General features: G+C 47.7%; 1 protein-coding gene across 1 annotated transcript in view; it reads left to right on the plus strand.

The window, feature by feature from the left end:
• Positions 1–17,549, plus strand: part of LOC122555768 (espin-like protein) — a 70,830-nt gene that overhangs the window by 23,816 nt on the left and 29,465 nt on the right. Inside the window, exons 3-5 of the mRNA XM_043701884.2 lie at positions 3,373–3,559; positions 8,709–8,891; positions 10,934–11,065. Coding sequence (XP_043557819.1) covers positions 3,373–3,559; positions 8,709–8,891; positions 10,934–11,065 — 502 coding nt within the window. The remainder of the gene's footprint in view (positions 1–3,372; positions 3,560–8,708; positions 8,892–10,933; positions 11,066–17,549) is intronic.

Here is a 17,549-nt window from a genome sequence, read left to right on the forward strand (position 1 = left end):
TGACGTTTCGGGCACAGGCCCTTCTTCAGGAATGAGCAGAGAGTGTTCAGCAGGAGAAGATAAAAGGTAGGGAGGAGGGACTTGGAGGAGGGGCGTTGGAAATGTGATAGGTGGAAAGAGGTCAAGGTGAGGGTGATAGGTCGGAGTAGGATGGAGGCGGAGAGGTCAAGAAGAAGACTGCAGGTCAGGAAGGCGGTGCCGGGCTGGAGGGATCCGGCTGAGACAAGGTGGGGGGAGGGGGGATGAAGAAACTGGTGAAGTCCAAGTTCATCCCCTGCGGTTGGAGGGTTCCCAGTCGGAAGATAAGACGCTCCTCCTCCGACCGTCGGGTTGTTGTGGTTTGGCGGTGGATGAGTCCAATGACCTGCATATCCTCGGTGGAGTGGGAGGGGGAGTTGAAATGCTGTGCTACAGGTTGGTTGGGTTGGTTCGTCCGGGTGGCCCAGAGGTGCTCTCTGAATCGCTCCGCAAGTAGGCGGCCTGTCTCCCCAATATAGAGGAGGCCACACCGGCTGCAGCGGATGCAGTAGATGATGTGGGTGGAGGTGCAGGTGAATCTGTGGCGGATATGGAAGTTTCCTTTGGGGCCTTGGAGAGAAGTGAGGGGGGAGGTGTGGGCGCAAGTGTTGCACCTCCTGCGGTTGCAAGGGAAGGTGCTGGGAGTGGAGGTTGGGTCGGTGGGGGGTGTGGATCTGACAAGGGAGTCGCGGAGGGAGTGGTCTCTACGGAAAACTGATAGGGGAGGGGAGGGAAATATATCCTTGGTGCTGGGGTCTGTTTGGAGGTGGCGGAAGTGACGGCGGATGATGCGCTGTACGTGGAGATTGGTGGGGTGGTAGGTGAGGACCAGTGGGGTTCTGTCCTGGTGGCGGTTGGAGGGGCGGGGCTCAAGGGCGGAGGAGCGGGAAGTGGAGGAGATGCGGTGGAGGGCACCGTCGACCACGTCGGGGGGGAAATTGTGGTCCTTGAAGAAGGAGGCCATCTGTGTTGTACGTATTTTGAACTGGTCCTCCTGGGAGCAGATGCGGCGGAGACCAAGGAATTGGGAGAATGGGATGGCGTTTTTACAGGGGGCAGGATGGGAGGAGGTGTAGTCCAGGTAGCTGTGGGAGTCGGTTGGTTTGTAGTAGATGTCCGTGTTGATTCGGTCGCCTGAGATAGAAACAGAAAGGTCTAGGAAGGGGAGGGAGGAGTCCGAGACTGTCCAGGTGAATTTGAGGTTGGGGTGGAAGGTGTTAGTGTAGTGGATGAACTGTTCAACCTCCTCGTGGGAGCACGAGGTACTGAGTGACGCAAGGTCTGGGAGCAGCTTCTCACTCTATAGAAGAAACACATGCCCTCAACATTCTTCTACAGATCAAAATGGTTAGACAGCAAACAACACATAGCTTGTTTGAACAGCAATATTCTACATTATTGCATGGATTAAGGATGCTCAGTACTGAGTGCAGCATCAGATGAAAGACTGATTCTAAGCCACAATGTCTCTATACACCCAGGATCCTTTAATGGAAGAAGTTACGAAACAACTTGAAGAATAAGTATCATTTCCCCTGTAATAAAGCCATTTGCATTGTGTTTGAGCCTGCTTCTTGTCTCCAAACCCAATGGGTTCCTCTGACTTTGACGATCCCACAAAACTCAACAAGATAGTGAAGAGGAAGATCCACCACATGCTTACAGCCAAATCACTTAAAAGTAGAGCTTTCAGGAAATGCGATGCACACTCTGCATTCCGGTAGATGCCATTAGATGAATGATCACGACTGCCCACCACATCTTGAATCACATTTTGGAAGTTTTGCTCCACCTAATGGCATCACTTCAGCCCTAGAGGTTTCCAATGGCCTGTCTCCAATATTCTGTCAGATCTGTAAGGTGCCGTATACCTGGCTGACACGTTGGTGCACAGTGAAGCAGCAGAGAAGCAGGACCAGAGACTGCAAGCAATGTTTAAAATGGCTACCAGCTGAAGGGCTCGCCCTTCATGACCAGTGTGAATTCTGCAAGGAATTGATTTGCTTCGTGGGACACAATGGTGACAGTGATAGAATAATGATAGATCCACAGAAAACAAAGGCTGCTAATCAGTTGGTAACTTAAAAAAACACTTCAGGGATAATAAACTACTCGCAGAAACACCCACTTCATTTGGCAACCATGATGAAACCCTTGAGGTACCTCTAGAAGAAGATGCAGAACTGCAGTTGGCAAGTTGGGATACATCATTAGTGATGCATGCTGGTGTGAGACATTGAGTCATAGAGATGTACAGCAAGGAAACAGACCCTTCAACCCAAATCGTCCATGCTGACCAGATATCCTAACCTAATCTAGTCCCATTTGCCAGCATTTGGCCCATATCCCTTTGAACCTTTCCTATGCATATACCCATCCAGAAGCCTTTTAAATGATGTAATTGTACCAGCCTCCACCACTTCGTCTGACAGCTCATTCCATACATACACCACCCTCTGCATGATAAAGTTGCCCCTTATGTCCCTTTTATATCTTTCCCCTCTCACCCAGAATCTATGCCCTCTAGTTCTGAACTCCCCCACCCCAGGGAAAAGACCTCAAACAGCAAAAGCAGTAACTGTGCAGATTCACTGCGGTGTCAGTTAGCAGGTTTCTTTCTCTCTCTCTCTCTCCCTCCTGACCATGTGCTTGCTTTCTTTGTCTGCCTTTCTTCCTTTTAAAAGTGTCGTCGTTTTGACTTCTTTTTTCTGCAAAGATCTAAAACAGTGCAACAGCATATAAAACAGTAATTTATATGAGGAAATCACCTCCAACACCTAAAATACCTCAAAAAAGGAGCAGGTCTTACAGCTACAACTTTTCCCGTCCTCCACCTTGGATTACCAAGAATCCACCAAGGATTTAGTTGCAATGATCTAGGAAGGCTCTCTCCCACCGACTCATGTCTATGGTATAAGTAGTGAAGAAAAGTTCATGTTCATCATTATGAGCACAGACTAGTCTCTCTCTGCAGGCCTAAGACTGAAAAGCCTTAGTCTGCACTATCACAATTCTGTAATTCCCTCTTCAACCTCACAACAGGTTTACACAGTATTTTCCGTAACAGAAATCTATTCAATGTCCCAAAACCAATGCTCTCCTGGCTACAGAATTTCAAACACTAGCTATCCTACAGTAGAAGAAATTCCTCCCACCCTCCTTTATTTCTAAATAATTTATCTTTGTTCGACATTCATATGCAAGGGGAAACAGCCTCTCAGCATTGATTCCACTGAAACTCTGGAGAGCTATCCTGGAGTGCCTAGATTGTAGTGCTTTGTCATTGTTCCAAGGTATAACTTGAAGCTTGCTGTAGGATTTGTGTTAAGGGCTGTCTTTACTCTTTCTCCATAGGGCTCTGAATAAACAGACTCAGAATGGTGCCACCCCTCTCTACCTGGCCTGTCAGGCAGGCCACCTTCACATCGTTGAGTACCTGGTGAAGGAGTGCAAAGCCAACTTGGACCTCCGGGCCCATGATGGTATGACAGCTCTCCATGCAGCTGCCCAGATGGGGCATTGTGCACTGGTGGTCTGGCTGGTAAGTTGATACCATCCCTGTGACTTTGCTCCACCACCTTATTGTCGCTGCTCCCTGTGACAATATCCCTCGCTGGGACTGGGGGATTATCTCCCTGTGACAATATCCCTCACTGGGACTGGGGGAACTCTCTCACTGAGACTGGGGGAATGTCTCCCTGGGACTGGGGGCTCTCTCTCACTGGAATTGGGTGGATCTCTCCCTGGACCAGGGGGTGCATCTCTATCCCTGGACCTGAGGGTGCATCTCTATCCCTGGGAGTGGGGGGGCGTGGTTTCTCTCACTGGGACTGGGGGGCATGGTTTCTCTCACTGGGACTGGGGGACTCTCTCTCGCTGGGACTGGGGGACTCTCTCTCGCTGGGCCTGGGGTGGGTGTGCAAGAGTGTATGTGTGTGCGTGTGTGTGCGTATGAGGGTGTGCATCTGCATATGTGTGATTTTGTGTGTGTGTGGATGTGTGTATTTATGTGTGTGTGAATCTGTGTGAGAGAGTGTGTATATGAGATATTATGTTATAGGTTATCTTTATTAACTCACTCACCAGCTCACTATATTCATTAATACTGAGTTCCCAGTCATTCATAACCCTTTACTAACCTGTTATTTATAATAAGTTTTATTCATCCATTCATAAAACCGCCGTACTGTAGTTTCCAAATTTAAATACAACCCTTTCAAACCCATTACTGCATTTCCACACCTTATCAGCCCTTGCTACTAGCAGTGTTTACCTCTGAATAAGTGTAGTTTACAGAACAATACCATCCCCAACAAGTCTCCACGAAACATTATAATATTAATCAGTCCTTACAAACCATCTCCTGAACCTGAGTAGATTAAGTTCCAGTTAAATACCTTTTAACTGGGCCATTATCTCTTTAAGAAACTAACTGCCATGAAATTGCATGAATGATTGAAACTCATACCCACAAATAGTAAATAAATCTCACAACCCAGCTGCAGTAATCAGTTTAATCTCTTCTAGTCTTTTGTTACATTTTTTAACTTATTTTGAGCATACAGACTTAGTATTTCTTTTACTAAATTAACTAATTTAAAAGACAAAAGAACTAACACCATTTGGCTATGCAAATAGACCTGACCAAACCAAACACCCTCAGTTACATCAGGAGTAACAGCCAGCACTTTGCACATGTTTGTGCTATCCCATCTCCTGCACACCGAACACATCCCCTGCCCACCGAACACATCTCCTGTCCACCGAACCCATCTCCCACCCACCGAACCCATCTCCTGCCCACCGAACCCATCTCCTGCCCACCGAACCCATCTCCTGCCCACCGAACCCATCTCCCGTCCACCTAAGCCATCTCCGGTCCACCTAAGCCATCTCCCGTCCACCAAACCATCTCCCATCCACCGAACACATCTCCCATCCACCTAACACATCTCGCGTCCACCCAACCCATCTCCCGCCCACCGAACCCATCTCCCACCCACCGAACCCATCTCCCATCCACCAAACCCATCTCCAGCCCAGCCAACCCATTTCTCGTCCACCCAACCCATCTCCCATCCACCTAACCCATCTCCTGCCCACCGAACCCATCTCTCGTCCACCGAACCCATCTCCCATCCACCCAAACCATCTCCTGTCCACCGAACCCATCTCCCATCTACCGAACCCATCTCCTGCCCACCGAACCCATCTCCCATACACCGAACGCATCTCCCGTCCACTGAACCCATCTCCTGCCCACCGAACCCATCTCCTGCCCACCGAACCCATCTCCTGTCCACCAAACCCATCTCCCGCCCACCGAACCCATCTCCTACCCACCGAACCCTCTCCTGTCTACTGAACCCATCTCCCGCCCACCGAACCCATCTCCTGCCCACCGTACCCATCTCCCGTCCACTGAACCCATCTCCTGCCCACCGAACCCATCTCCTGCCCACCGAACCCATCTCCTGTCCACCGAACTCATCTCCCGCCCACCGAACCCATCTCCCGCCCACCGAACCCAACTCCCGCCCACCGAACCCATCTCCTGCCCACCGAACCCATCTCCTGTCCACCGAACGCATCTCCCGCCCACCGAACCCATCTCCTGCCCACCGAAACCATCTCCCGTCCACCGAACCCATCTCCCGTCCATTGAACCCATCTCCCACCCACCAAACCCATCTCCCGTCCACCGAACCCATCTCCCACCCACCGAACCCATCTCCCGTCCACCAAACCCATCTCCTGCCCACTGAACCCATCTCCTGCCCACCGAACGCATCTCCCGTCCACCAAACCCATCTCCTGCCCACCGAACCCATCTCCCGCCCACTGAACCCATCTCCCACCCACCGAACCCATCTCCCGTCCACCAAACCCATCTCCTGCCCACTGAACCCATCTCCTGCCCACCGAACGCATCTCCCGTCCACCGAACCCATCTCCTGCCCACCGAACCCATCTCCCGCCCACTGAACCCATCTCCCACCCACCGAACCCATCTCCCATCCACCTAAGCCATCTCCCGCCCACCGAACCCATCTACCGTCCACCGAACCCATCTCCCGTCCACCAAACCCATCTCCTGCCCACTGAACCCATCTCCAGCCCACTGAACCCATCTCCCGTCCACCGAACCCATCTCCCATCTACCTAACCCATCTCCTGCCCACCAAACCCATCTCCCGTCCACCTAAGCCAACTCCCGTCCACCTAAGCAATCTCTCGTCCACCGAACCCATCTCCCGTCCACCCAACCCATCTCCCATCCACCAAACCCATCTCCAGCCCAGCCAACCCATTTCTCGTCCACCCAACCCATCTCCCATCCACCTAACCCATCTCCTGCCCACCGAACCCATCTCTCGTCCACCGAACCCATCTCCCATCCACCCAAACCATCTCCTGTCCACCGAACCCATCTCCCATCTACCGAACCCATCTCCTGCCCACCGAACCCATCTCCCATACACCGAACGCATCTCCCGTCCACTGAACCCATCTCCTGCCCACCGAACCCATCTCCTGCCCACCGAACCCATCTCCTGTCCACCAAACCCATCTCCCGCCCACCGAACCCATCTCCTGCCCACCGAACCCTCTCCTGTCTACTGAACCCATCTCCCGCCCACCGAACCCATCTCCTGCCCACCGTACCCATCTCCCGTCCACTGAACCCATCTCCTGCCCACCGAACCCATCTCCTGCCCACCGAACCCATCTCCTGTCCACCGAACTCATCTCCCGCCCACCGAACCCATCTCCCGCCCACCGAACCCAACTCCCGCCCACCGAACCCATCTCCTGCCCACCGAACCCATCTCCTGTCCACCGAACGCATCTCCCGCCCACCGAACCCATCTCCTGCCCACCGAAACCATCTCCCGTCCACCGAACCCATCTCCCGTCCATTGAACCCATCTCCCACCCACCAAACCCATCTCCCGTCCACCGAACCCATCTCCCACCCACCGAACCCATCTCCCGTCCACCAAACCCATCTCCTGCCCACTGAACCCATCTCCTGCCCACCGAACGCATCTCCCGTCCACCAAACCCATCTCCTGCCCACCGAACCCATCTCCCGCCCACTGAACCCATCTCCCACCCACCGAACCCATCTCCCGTCCACCAAACCCATCTCCTGCCCACTGAACCCATCTCCTGCCCACCGAACGCATCTCCCGTCCACCGAACCCATCTCCTGCCCACCGAACCCATCTCCCGCCCACTGAACCCATCTCCCACCCACCGAACCCATCTCCCATCCACCTAAGCCATCTCCCGCCCACCGAACCCATCTACCGTCCACCGAACCCATCTCCCGTCCACCAAACCCATCTCCTGCCCACTGAACCCATCTCCAGCCCACTGAACCCATCTCCCGTCCACCGAACCCATCTCCCATCTACCTAACCCATCTCCTGCCCACCAAACCCATCTCCCGTCCACCTAAGCCAACTCCCGTCCACCTAAGCAATCTCTCGTCCACCGAACCCATCTCCCGTCCACCCAACCCATCTCCTGTCCACCGAACCCATCTCCCATCTACCTAATCCATCTCCTGCCCACCGAACCCATCACTCGTCCACCGAACCCATCTCCCGTCCACCCAACCCATCTCCTGTCCACCGAACCATCTCCCATCCACCAAACCCATCTCCCGTCCACCTAATCCACCTCCCATCCACCGAACCCATCTCCCATCCACCGAACCCATCTCCTGTCCACCGAACCCATCTCCCGTCCACCGAACCCATCTCCCGCCCACTGAACCCATCTCCCACCCACCGAACCCATCTCCCGTCCACCGAACCCATCTCCCATCCACCGAACCCATCTCCTGCCCACCGAACCCATCTCCCGTCCACCGAACCCATCTCCCGTCCACCGAACCCATCTCCCACCCACCGAACCCATCTCCTGTCCACCTAAGCCATCTCCCGTCCACCTAAGCCATCTCCCGTCCACCGAACCCATCTCCTGCCCATCGAACCCATCTCCCGTCCACCGTACCCATCTCCTGCCCACCTAACCCATCTTCCGTCCACCTAACCCATTTCCTGTCTTCCAGGACAGAAGTCCTTCCAACCTTTGTGTACTATGGATGAAAAATGTAACACCATAGTAATGAGATTTTAATATATGTAAGAACTGTGTATAAAGGGGCTCTTGTAAGAACTGTATTTCGGGATACTGTTGCCGCCTCGAACTTGTGCTGTGATTGCTGAATAAAAGAGACTATTTTCACCACTCACTGATTTCGATCATTATTTGAACACGATCCCACAAGTGTGCATGTGAGTGTGTGTGTGTGCGTGTATGCGCAAATGTGTGTCTGTGTATGTTGCTCCCCTGCTCCCCACCCTCTCTCTGATTGACTTTATGAATCCTGACATTAACCCAGCTCCATCTCACAATGTATCTCGTTACATAAAAATAATAAACCACATCAAATCCAAAATAAGGTGACCATGCATTCCCAACCTCCTGAAACTCCACACAACTCCCTCCAGTAAAATGTTTTCAGCAGTTGGATACCTCTTTGGGTGGCTCAGGGCAAACCTCATCTGGTTACGCCCCTTTAAATGCTTTGAAAATTTATTTTTATTTAAAAGCTGTATTGTAATCAATCTTCCTCCAGCGTGATCTTTCCTTGTTTTGTTGCCTGTATGATGCAGAAATCCTTCACAGATGCAGATCTATCTGCACAGGACAATGAGGGAGCGACTGCAATGCACTTTGCTGCCAGCGGAGGGCATGTTGGGACGTTGGACCGATTAATAAGGATGGGGGCAAGGATCCTGAGGGACCATTGGGGTGGGACACCCCTACATGATGCTGCTGAGAATGGACAACTGGAGGTGGTTATTAACTCACAATTATTTTAACCAGAAACATCACTGTGCATGGTCACATAACTCCTCAGTGGTTGTAAGAGATGTCTTTCGTGTGAAACTGCTTTCGTGGTCATAGCTGTTGTCCCCGGGAAAGCTGAGAAAATAAGTTATTCTCAAAGGGCTATTGGAAGCTTTAACATCGAGAAATAATCTCAATATTACACACCTCTAAAGTGGAATTTGTTTTCCAAATAGCTATACTGACAAAATTATAGGAAGGAAATCAGAAATCAATGATAGTTCAGTTATGTCTTACTTAAAGTTTTTTGTCTGTTAATATATAGATTCAATATATTTAAATTTTTAGTTAAGCAAATTATAAATTCTACCCGAGATAGTTGGTATTTTGTCCAGTATTTGGAACTGAAATGCTGGTTTTTTTTATCGTGTGGTTCCCAATCACTTGTTATTTTAGGCAACTTTCTTTTCCAGAATGGCCTGTACAGGTAAAAGGAAAGCTGGTTATTGAGATGGGTATATAAAAGGTTGTTGCACATACAGTTTTTGATGTTTGAAATGGTGTAGAAATATTGTTTGTTCAGAGTGTGAATTCTTCTTAGTATATAGTACAGAAGGGGTCCTGTGTAGTTCTGAGAGAGTGTGGCCCTCAGTTGAGGCACAGCTGACTGTAGAGAGGTTAGGTGGCAGCGCATGGCTGCGAGCGTGGGAGCAGAGGATCCAGGAGGAGAACCGTTGCTGGTGGTTTTGAATTTGTCGTCTGTACTGGTTGTCCTGTTCAGATCCAAACTGTGCTGGTCTGAATGTAGTCCGGAGTCCATGTGGGATCAGTTGGTTGGGAACGCAGTCACTGAGGAAGCCAATGTGGCTATGCTAGCGAGTCTGTTTCAGGACATGGTTGAATAGCTTCAGGGCAGAGGAGATGACTTGGGGGTTGCAGTGAGAGAGAGAGAGAGAGATACTCACTGACATCTTTGTAGAGAGGTGAGGAGAACTTCTTCAAGGTAGGCATCCTTGCAAGAGGATTTTTTTTCGAGGAGCGCTGGTTATTGAGGTGGGTATATAAAACTTTCCTGATGATGGGCTCCTGTCCGAAATGTCGGTTTTCCAGCTCGTTGGATGCTGCCTGACCTGCTGTGCTTTTCCAGCACTATTCTAATCTTGACTCTAATCTCCAGCACCTGCAGTCCTCACTTTCGCCCAGGTAAAAGGAAAGGTCACTGATGCCAATCCTGCTGCCACTACAGAAGGAATTTCTGAGTTCATCAGGATCTGTTATTTGGACATTGTCAGCTATGGAAAATGTGATGTGTTTCTTTCAAATTATTTTTATGCATGGAGGTTTCCCATTAACTTATGCGACGAAGAGGGGAAAACAGAATAGTCAGGTTTTGTGGTTCCCTGCTTTAGAATGATTTCAATGATGCCCGATTCAGCCAATGACAGAGCCTCAGTATGGTCTTAATAATACCTTAATACTGATAGATGTGGGGAAAGCGAGGAGCAACAGCCATGCATATCCTACAATGTTGTTTCTCAAAGGTTTAGAGTTGGCTTGCCAACCATATTCAGTTGGGAACGGATCCTACAAATTTCAATGGGGTTTCTCTCTTGCGTTTTTCAGTGGAGAGAGGCAGTTTTCTTGGGAATGGAAGGATAGATAGAACAGTAGAGAGTGAGACGGGTGTGCGAATGCTGAGGCCCATTTCTGAGGATGGATTGGCTACCCTGAGCCTATCAGTTGAGTCAAGAACAAAAGCTCGAAGTAAAAATAAAGTCACCGCAATCAACAAACAACATGGCTGCTGTCTCATTAGCGGGAGACGACTAGTGCTAGTTTAACCTGAGGGTCACTGTGCCTTGGGTGAGGGGTGAGGTTGAGAAAGGCGGACCGTCATGGTGGCTGGTATGGGAATTGAACCCACGCTGCATTGTGTACTAGCTGGCCAGCCAAGTGAAGAACAGGAACCTGTGAATAAGGTAGATTTGGTTGCTGCTCAGACATCATGGTGTTCCTGTATCCACTGGTCACTCTTTTTGAATTGCAGTGTTGCCAGATCCTCATCATGAATCAAGTGGACCCCACCATTCGAGATGATGATGGCTACACTGCCGCAGAGCTGGCAGATTACAATGGGAATGTGGACTGTGCCAATTACTTGAAGCAAGTTGAGATAATGGTAAGGAACATGGGGATATTTGATCAAGTGGGATTTTGTGTAGACTGTATTTCAAGTAGCCGTCAACATTGAAGCATCTGTCCTTCCTGGGCTGAAACTATTGGAGCTAATTCCTATCCTAATGACACAGGTCAGAGTTGCACACCTTTCACTTCTTGGGGTGAGGGTTCAGAAATTGGCCACGGGTTGGTCTTCAATGAAAACCATCAGGTTTCTATTGCTGATCACTGCCCAGTGACTCTGTTGGGTTTGAAGAAAGGCAGTGGGTGCTGTGAGGACAGTGGAGTTGGTCATTGGGAAAGGATGGGAGGGACTAAGGTCAATATTGTAGCTGAAATACTTTGTGATACCATTGTTGCTTCTTGGGATTGGACAGTTGGAGCATGTGCAGTGCTCAGGGCCCTTGGCACTGCTGACATTTATGTCTTTTGAAAAACTCAAGTGAAGTGTTGCAGATGCATTACAACCGCAAGGTGCACTTATATAGCACCTTTAAAACATCTCAAGTCACATAGCCAGACCCCAGTATCAGAAAAACCTTGACACTAAGCCACACAAATGCAGGATTCTAAAAGGGGACACTGTGCATTTAGAATGCAGATGGTTAGTGTAAAGCAGATAACTAGTTACATTGAAAAGTCCTCAGACTTTATCATGTCTCTTTCATAGAGTTGTGCACCTTAAACATCACTAAGGTACCACCTGACAACAACAGAGTGATCAGGAGACTGGTCAAAAAGATAGGCTTTATGGAGAACCATAAAATAAGGACAAAGAATTGGAGCAATGGTTAGGATTACAGATGAAACACTCAATCTTCAGATCTAGTCAATTGAAGGCATGGCCACCTGTGACGTAGCAGAAGGAGAGGGAGATGCACAAGAGACCAGGATTGAAGGATCGCAGAGTTCTTGGACAATCAAAGGCATTTATAAGTTCATAAGTTCGAAAGTTCATAGCATATATGAGCAGAATTAGGCCATTTGGCCCATCTAGTCTCCGCTGTCATTCGATCATGGCTGATATGCTCCTCAGCCCCATTTTCCTGCCTTTTCTCCATATCCCTTCAACCCATTACCAATTAAAAATCTGTCTAACTCCTCCTTAGATTTACTCACTGTCCCAGCATCCACCACACTTTGGGGTAGGGAATTCCACAGATTCACAACCCTCTGGGAGAAATAGTTTCTCCTCAAGTCTGTTTTAAAATTGCTGCCCTTTATCCTTAGAGAATGACCTCTCATCCTAGAATGCCTCGCAAGAGGAAGCATCCTTTTATCATATTGAATACTGCAATTTGATCTGCCCTCATTCTTCTAAATTCCAGAGAGTATAGACCTAAATTGTTCAATCTCCCTTCATACAGCAATCCCCTCATTTCTGGGATCAATCTAGTGAAGCTCCTCTGACCTTAAGGAAATAATAGGAGAAAAGATGAGATAAAGCACAAGGTAACGAGTGAGGGGAAAAGATGGGCTGTCACTTCACAAATTAGCATTTTACATGAGCATTTTATGGTTGGGAACAAGAATGGCCGGTCCAGGATATCAGATTCTGAATAAATTTGCATGGCAGAAGCATACTTTAGCCCAGACTAATAGAGATGTAGTTGCATGGTGACCTCTCTCCAAATAAACATACTCCAATTAATTAATCATGGAAGGAAACAGATGAGGTTTTAACAGTGACAAGCCATGGAAGAACAACCACATTTCATTTTCCTCTTACAATATTCACAGCTCAGGGGAATATCGTGTTCAATCAGCATTGTTCAGGGTCTCGACTACACGCCATTCTTTGGTCTGTGTTCTCCTTGTTAGTATTTGATCAACAACACCTTTGGTAAATATGTTTCCCGTTGGCGTGTTGAGCAGGAAGATTATTGTCATCTTCCATTTTATTTATTGGCCAGTTGGCCTGCTGATGGCAGGAAGAAAAGGCCCAGGCTTCCTCTGGGATTATGCTGCCTCCCTTTCCTAACTGGTGGGATGGGAAAATATATTGGGCGGGAACCCATTCCACTGGCTCCCTGACTCCTGCCTCCACTTCCAGGATTTCCTGGTATAAATAACACCGTGTGCTAAGTATCTGTGGCTGAAGACAGGTAGCTATAGTGTGCATAGGAAGAGGAGGCCATTCAATACATCAATCCTTGTTTTGCCATTGAGTTTGATCACATATTTAAACTCCATCTACTGGCCTGGGGTCCCATATTCCCCAACATCTTTACCTCATAAAAAACCAGGAATCCTAGTTTGTACTCTGTCGATTGATTTTCAGCACCAACAGCTTTTTGGAAGACAATTATAAATTCCCGCTAGATTTTGTAAAGAAGAATTGCTTCTGATGCCCCCTTGTAAAGCCAGAGTCCTGAATTCTCCTACCAAAACAAATAGTTTATTCATCAATTTTATTCAATTCTTGAATAATTGTGAACGATTCAGTGAGATTACCGTTCACTCTTCTTTATTCTGAGGTACACCAACCTAGTCCGCAGCTGACAAATTATTAATATCTTTACAATTCCTTACTGGAGGCTGAATTTATTTCTTTTGCCTTGTTAGTCGAAGATCCAGTAATTTAGCTATTTCAATGCTCGAAACCTAAGACTAATGACTAGAATTTGCTACCTTCCAAGTTTCTTGTCTCATAGCCTCTGACACGCTTTTATAACCACAGTATTTATATGGCTAGTCCAATTCAGTTCCTGGTCAGTGCAAGTCCCCAAAATGTTGATAATGGGATATTCAGTGATGGTCATGCCATCAAAAACAGTTTGGAAGTAGAACTGAGTCTGCTTCTGGAGCAGTGCTGCTGGTGAGAGAGGTCATAGCCAGGGGCAATGATGGCATTTCCTGGAATGTTAAGTGCAACGTCCGATTACATGCTTATGAGACTGTCAGTGTAATAACTCAGGAAGCCCGGCTGGAAAGGAACGACATTTACTGTTGGACATCAAAACAGAGCCATTACTTGTGCTATTCATAGGCTAGGCCCAACCCAGGACATACAATTTTGCAGGCCCATCCCTGTATCTACTTAATAAAGGGCTCAGATGATGAGTTCCAAGCGGGTAAGCCATTGCCTGTTACCCAAGGAACTCATACTCAGTGAACTACACAAGGAGATTAGTTAGTGACTCCCCATGGATCTTGTAGGAGTGATCACATTCCTCCACCACCCAGTCCAAGAATTCCCCCTCGCTCCTGTTATTTTGGGACCCTTAAAGGTAACTCCTGGGTTCCCTGGAGAATCATCACCAAAGTTCCTTACGTGGACCATATGTCCCCCTAATGATTTTTGAGTTGTAGGAAAAACTCCAACTTTGATGTTCCTTGGAGTCATAGCCCCTTTTTATGGCTTTTCACCTTCTCTTGGATGAGGAGTAATCCATTCCTGTCAACTCTGAACCTGAGGTACTTTGCTTCACTTACCTAGAATCCACATTTTGTAGCTGGATGCCAGCTTCAGACAAACAGCATAAGACCTCTTCCACACTCTCCACATGTTCCTTTGCAGCGACTCCTGTCATGCAGACAAGCTGCCACTCTGGGCGTCGCTAGGAGAATATTCATTACCATTGAAAGATAGCACAGGCCAAAGACACCCCAAAGCACAAGTGAGTGTACTCACACAGTCCTTTGTGAGTATTTATAGTGACATATTCCCTGGATGCCCCGTCAAACTTCAGTTGGTGGTAGGCATGGCTGGCTCATATTCAGTTTAGAAAATATTCGACCCCCAGACACCTTTGCATGCAAGTCTTCTATGCGTGGCGTAGGATATCTGTCTAAGATCTGCTGACCGTCAATTTATAATCCCCACAGAGACTGTCTGAGTTGTCAGGCTTTACAACTGAAACTACTGGCGCAATCCACTCAGCAAATTGTACTGAGCATAAAATGCCAAGTTTATCCTGACGTTTCAATTCAGCCTATACTTTGGCACATCAGACCATGGGCCTATCATGGGTCTCTTGCCCTACAGAGATCTTATTTCCTGGAGGCTTTTATCCTCCCGAGGCCCTCTTGTAACACTTTGGGATACTTCCCAATGATGTCATATGGATCGCCAGAAGCCATTTGAAAGACCTGTTACCAATCTAGGTGGAGTTTATATAGTCAGTCTCTTTCCAAAGGATTGGGGCCTGGCCCTTGCACTATCATTAAAGACAGTCAGAATGGTGAAATTGAGTGATATTAAACAATATTGGGACAGGCAGGGAATTAATATTAGAGGAGGCGGCTCAAATACAAAGTTAACACTAGCACGCAGACAATGACTAACCTTCTGCAATCTCTATCATTCTATGATAACTGCTGAGATTATTGCTCAGGCTTGGGAGATAATGGTTAGGTGCAAAGTGCTGGCCAGTTCTGAAGAAGGGTCACTGAACCTGAAATATTGACTGTGCTTTCTCTCCTCAGATGCTGCTAGATCTGCTGCGTTTCTCCAAAAATTTTTGTTTTTGTTTCAGATTTCCAGCACCTGCAGTTCTTTGTGTTTTGACTGGCCTGAATTGTATAGGATTCTGTATTAAATGAAGTCAGAGTCTTGAGGGAGATGTGGTGGGAAGAATTCATCTTAAATATGTATAGTCTACATAATCCATGATGTAAGATCATATGACAACAGTCCACCAAGTGATGGTTCGATGTGAAGTCGTGTGTCCAGTCTTGTTCTGTATATCCTGGTAGACAATGTTTAATGAAAGGCAAAGTGTACTGACAGCCTAGCCTCGTCTATCAATTCTAACCAACCAAAACTCAAACCCATAAAACAATAACAGATGTTTGCAATACCTCATGAAGTAATCCAGGCATGGTGAGATGTTAATCTCTGTCATCAAGATCAGTTCTTTAATTCAGGGTGATATAGAGAAAATAAAATGCTACGAAGAAAGGTTTTGTTTACAAATGTGTGATCGTTGTGAATCAAAGAATCTATCTATTGTACAGCGTGCTATCATGCTGGCTATCCACTTACCCTTCAGTCATTCCATGTTCCATGATCTGTGTTTTCAATTGCTGTAAGATCACCAGGTTCAGTTTTCAGGCCCGAGGGCAGTTCAGTTCAATAGATCTTTGCTTTATTGTCCTTGTCAGGAAGGGAATCGGTGGTGTAAAATTGTTTGAGTTGGTTCAATATCAATGACACCTGACACAAAGAGTTAGCTGGACACTTACTCACCGCCTTTGTGTGAAAAAGAGCCAGGGTAACACAGTCCTAGTGACAAGAGACAATGAGGAAAGATATTAGCTCACACAAAGTGAAGGGGTGCAGGCATGCAAGCAGATACTAAGGCACATGGGAACCGTACAGTAAACAGATAGAACAAATCATTCCTTTACCTGCTATGACTGAGATAGAAAAGCTGTGTAGCCCCAGACTAAGTGAACCCCCTTCAGTCCAGGATGTCCCATTGGATCTGACACTGAGCTGAAAGGAAAGTTAAAGGTGAATTGTAGCTGCTATGTTTTTTTTTAAATTGATTGTGTCTGTCTTGTGCTTCAATGTGTGGCCCAGGCAATTCTCTGTTGAATCGCAGAAAATGTACAGGACAAATACCTACATTACAAATGGAGCTCAGTGGGAAGGCTAGTGGGAAGAGAAAATCAGCTCTATGCTGTGACCTATGCTGCAACATGTTTAAGTCTAGATGTTAATTGGTGTCAGAGTAAGGTACTGCCTCCACACTTGATGGCTGAGAGATTGAGCCAAGACCCTGTCTGACCTCTCAGGTAGACGATAAACATCCTGTGACATAATTCAAAGATGAGCACGAGTATTCTCTCCAGTGTTCTGCCCAATATTTATCCCTCGATCAACATCACTAAAAACAGAATAGACACAGCCAAATGACATCTTTATCCTTAAAGGCAGCAACTACAGTACTTTGTATCTTTGGGGCAGGGCCAATAACTGCAGGCATCCTCTCTCTCCCCTTTTTTACCTGTCCTCCTGCTCACTTACAACCTCGCTAGCTCACAGTTAATATTGGAGTCTGAATGCTGGCCAAATTTTTTTTATTATTATTGAATCCCTACAGTGTGGAAACAGTCCCTTTATTCCATAGAAAGAAAACGTTGTAATTATATTGCACGTCCCACAACCTCAAACCAATGAAGTACTTTTGAAGTAGTCACTGTCGTAACGTAGGAACGCAGGAGTTAAATTGCAGACAGAAGGATCCCACAATGGGTGATGTGCAATGACCAGATTTTAATGTTGTTTATAGAATAGATGTTAGCATTTGGGGTAAACTTGCCTTTTCTTTGAAATAGTGCCAGTGGTTCTTTTGCAACCCTCTAAAAGGACTGAGGGGCTGACATCTCATCTACAAGATGGAAGCTCCAACAATACAGCACTCCCACAATACTGTGCTGGTGTGTCAGCCTTGTTTGCTGATGACAGCCCTCCATTCCTGATGAAGGGCTTTTGTCGATTTTCCTGCTCCTCAGATGCTGCTTGACCTGCTGTGCTT

This window comes from Chiloscyllium plagiosum, unplaced genomic scaffold (assembly GCF_037043375.1).
Source record: "Chiloscyllium plagiosum isolate Xiang-an unplaced genomic scaffold, Cpla_swu_hap1 HiC_scaffold_13, whole genome shotgun sequence".
Lineage (NCBI taxonomy): Eukaryota > Metazoa > Chordata > Chondrichthyes > Orectolobiformes > Hemiscylliidae > Chiloscyllium > Chiloscyllium plagiosum.